The 2,937-nt window shown below is 45.0% G+C and overlaps 1 protein-coding gene across 1 annotated transcript in view; it reads left to right on the top strand.

The window, feature by feature from the left end:
• EML1 (EMAP like 1) overlaps positions 1-2,937 on the top strand; it is a 100,455-nt gene that overhangs the window by 82,088 nt on the left and 15,430 nt on the right. The window contains exon 16 of the mRNA XM_007944607.2: positions 2,727-2,824. Coding sequence (XP_007942798.2) covers positions 2,727-2,824 — 98 coding nt within the window. The remainder of the gene's footprint in view (positions 1-2,726; positions 2,825-2,937) is intronic.

The raw sequence follows: 2,937 nt of genomic DNA, 5'->3' as shown, positions 1-2,937 counted from the left end.
TCATCATATCAGGGAAGTTCTCTTCCAACAACTCTTGGACAGTTTTCTCAGTGGTTTTCTTTGTCTCTTCCTGTTCTGGAATTCCAATTACATGTAGGTTATTCCTCTTGATGATATCCCACATGAACCTTAGGCTTTCTTCATTTTGATGTTTTTTTCTGATTGATCCCTTTCCAAAGAAGTATTCTTGTATTTGTCTTCAATCTCATTAATTCTGTCTTCCATTGCATCAATTCTCCTCCTTTGCCCTTTCAATGTGTTATCTATTTCTGACAATTTAGTATTAATCTTCTAGATTTCTATCTGTAGATTTTGAATCATTTCTAATTATACATTTATTTTGTCATTTTGTTCTTATCTTTTCTTCCAAAACAGCATTTTTTCTGTGTTTTCCTTAATTTTGTCAGTGTTTTCCTTGATCTGTCTCTCAATTTTCTGAAGATACCTAAATAAAATTCTTTTGAATTCCTTATCAGGGAGTTCCAATGCTATTTCTTCTTCAAGAATGTGTTCTGGGTCTGTATCCTGGTCCCTTGTTTCTAACACTTTCTCTTGCTTCTTTGTGTGGACTGTGATGGTCTGTTGTCTCTGGGAAATTGTGATGTTGTTGTATTTAGATCTCTGTTCACTTTTCAGTCATTCGTGTCCAGAATGTCCTTGCGGTCCCTGGCATGTAGAGCCTGTTCTTAGGTCCCCAGAATCTGAGGGAATGCTGTTGCTTTACATATCCAAAATGGTTGAATCGCTTGTAAACATTCAAAATGGCTGCACCCTCAGGACAGCCAAACATCCACAGTTCAGCCCCTCTCCCTCTTCACTGCTTCCCCTTTTACTCACCAGCCCCCAGTGCAGTCCTCCATGCAGCATCTGACTAGCAAGGCCAATTTTTAGGTTAATTCTTAGGTCCTAACACTTGGCAATATGCAAGCTGTCTGTGCCATCAGGATCACTGACAAACCTCAGCTCAGTATGTCTCCTTTCTCGAAGTTTTCATGCAGTTTCTTCTACTAGTTGGAGCTTGGTCTACTTCTGTATCCTTCCTTTCAAAGCCGAGGGCTCCAGGATTATCTTCTGTATCTGTGTTAATTAGTTCTCCCTTTTTTTTTTTTTTTTTTTTTTGTGAATTTCTGTGTAGTTTGACTGCCTAATTTGCCATCTTACCCAAACTAGCAATAAGCTAGGGATTTTGCTTAAGCTGTACAACCTCCGTGCTGCACTTTGGTTGTAGGTTTTCAGCTATTTTTCACCCTTAGGCTGGGTCAGAGGAGCTGTGCAATTCAGCAATGAAGCTCTCAGGTTCGAGTCAGGCAGGCTGGGTTTGAATCCCAGCTTCTCTAAAGGCCTGTGACATTGGCCAACTTCCTTTACCATCTCGTGCCTCAGTTCCTACTCCTGGGACATGGGGATAATGATGTCTGCCTCATAGGGTTGTAATGAGGATCGAATACGTTAATACAGGAAATGAGCTTAGAACAGTACCTGGTATGCAGTAGGAACTCAATACATGTTGGCTTATACGAGCAGTAATTGTTACTATTTAATAGTGATTATTGTCAGTATCTAGGATTTATCATTATCATCATTGTCAGGTCTTGGATCATTAGAGGCATTCAGTGCAGGATGGGTAATTTATCATGCATTCCCTGGCATTTTCTAGAACCATCTGCAGCAGATGGTGGCCTGTCGGCAGACTTCAGTGTCCCTGGCCCCACTTTGGACAGGCTGACCTCATCCTGCCAACACCCCCATTTTGACTAGCCTGGGGCAAGACTTTGTGATTGCCTGGCAGCAGTCTCCTATGGGATTCCCTGCCTGGGAGGAGGGGAAGCAGAGGAGGGGTGGGGAAAGAATCAGTCCTTGGTGCTCCTGAGTTGAGGTGCTTTACGCATATTGTCCCAGTGAATCTTCTCAGTTACCATGAGGCGGTATCAGGCACCCCATCTTGTGGCTAGAGGCACAAGAAGTTCTCCTGCAGCCCCCGAGCCAGTGCAGAGACACCCCCACTGCTCTGCCTTTGATTCTGGGCCTCCCCTGGCTTCAAGTGGCCCACCCCGTACGTTAGTCCCATCTCCTCCATTCTGTTCTGGCCTCGGGGAAGCCCACCCCATCCTCTCCACAGTATCTTCCAGAGTTGCCCCTTGGCCTCTTACCTGGCATATTGATGAGCCAGCTTTAGGGATTGGCCCTGCTTCCACATTGCACTGAGCTCCCTATGTCTCTGCACATGCATCCAGGCCTGGGCCCTGACGCTTATGAAAGGCCAGAACCCAGGGGAGGGGACAATAGCGACAGACCCTGGAAGACAGGCTCCAAGGGTTACCCGAGACTGGAGCTTGGGAATGGAGACAGCACTGATGGCCATTGAAGGAGGGCCTTGAGGAGAGCCATTTAAGGAGGGCAGGAGAGGCCCTGAGGGGTCAGGGCCAGTTATGAGGCTGCAGAAGCCATGGGGCTATACTGCAGAGTTGAGTCTTGACCCTCTGATGGTGGGGCCTGCAGGGAAGGACTTTATAAGAGGTTAACGTCAGATGAGTCTCTTCACAGGGCAGGTATAGCATGTGTGGGATTCACACGAAAGCAACACTTTCCCTTTGCAATAATCCTCTAATGGATCTATGTGGCCATTTCCTCTAACTGTGATGCTAACCAGCCTTAATCCTTGTGATTGATAAAATGCCCCTTTTCATCATTATTTTTAACAGTTGTCATTTGTCCTGTTTTTGTAGATGGGACTTTCCTAGCAATAGGCTCTCATGACAACTGTATCTATATATACGGAGTCAGCGACAATGGGAGGAAATATACTCGAATTGGCAAATGCTCAGTAAGTGCACTTACTATTTTTCATGAATATGTACGTGTTCACTGAATTACTTCAGGATAGGAGAAGGTGAGGGAATGCACACTGGTCATGTGTTCACTGAATTACCTCAGGAT

The sequence above is a fragment of the Orycteropus afer genome, unplaced genomic scaffold (assembly GCF_000298275.1).
Source record: "Orycteropus afer afer isolate SDZICR_OR568_19922 unplaced genomic scaffold, OryAfe1.0 scaffold00128, whole genome shotgun sequence".
Classification (NCBI taxonomy): domain Eukaryota; kingdom Metazoa; phylum Chordata; class Mammalia; order Tubulidentata; family Orycteropodidae; genus Orycteropus; species Orycteropus afer.
The sequence above is the reverse complement of the archived record's forward strand: the minus strand, read 5'-3'. Positions and strand labels throughout refer to the sequence as shown.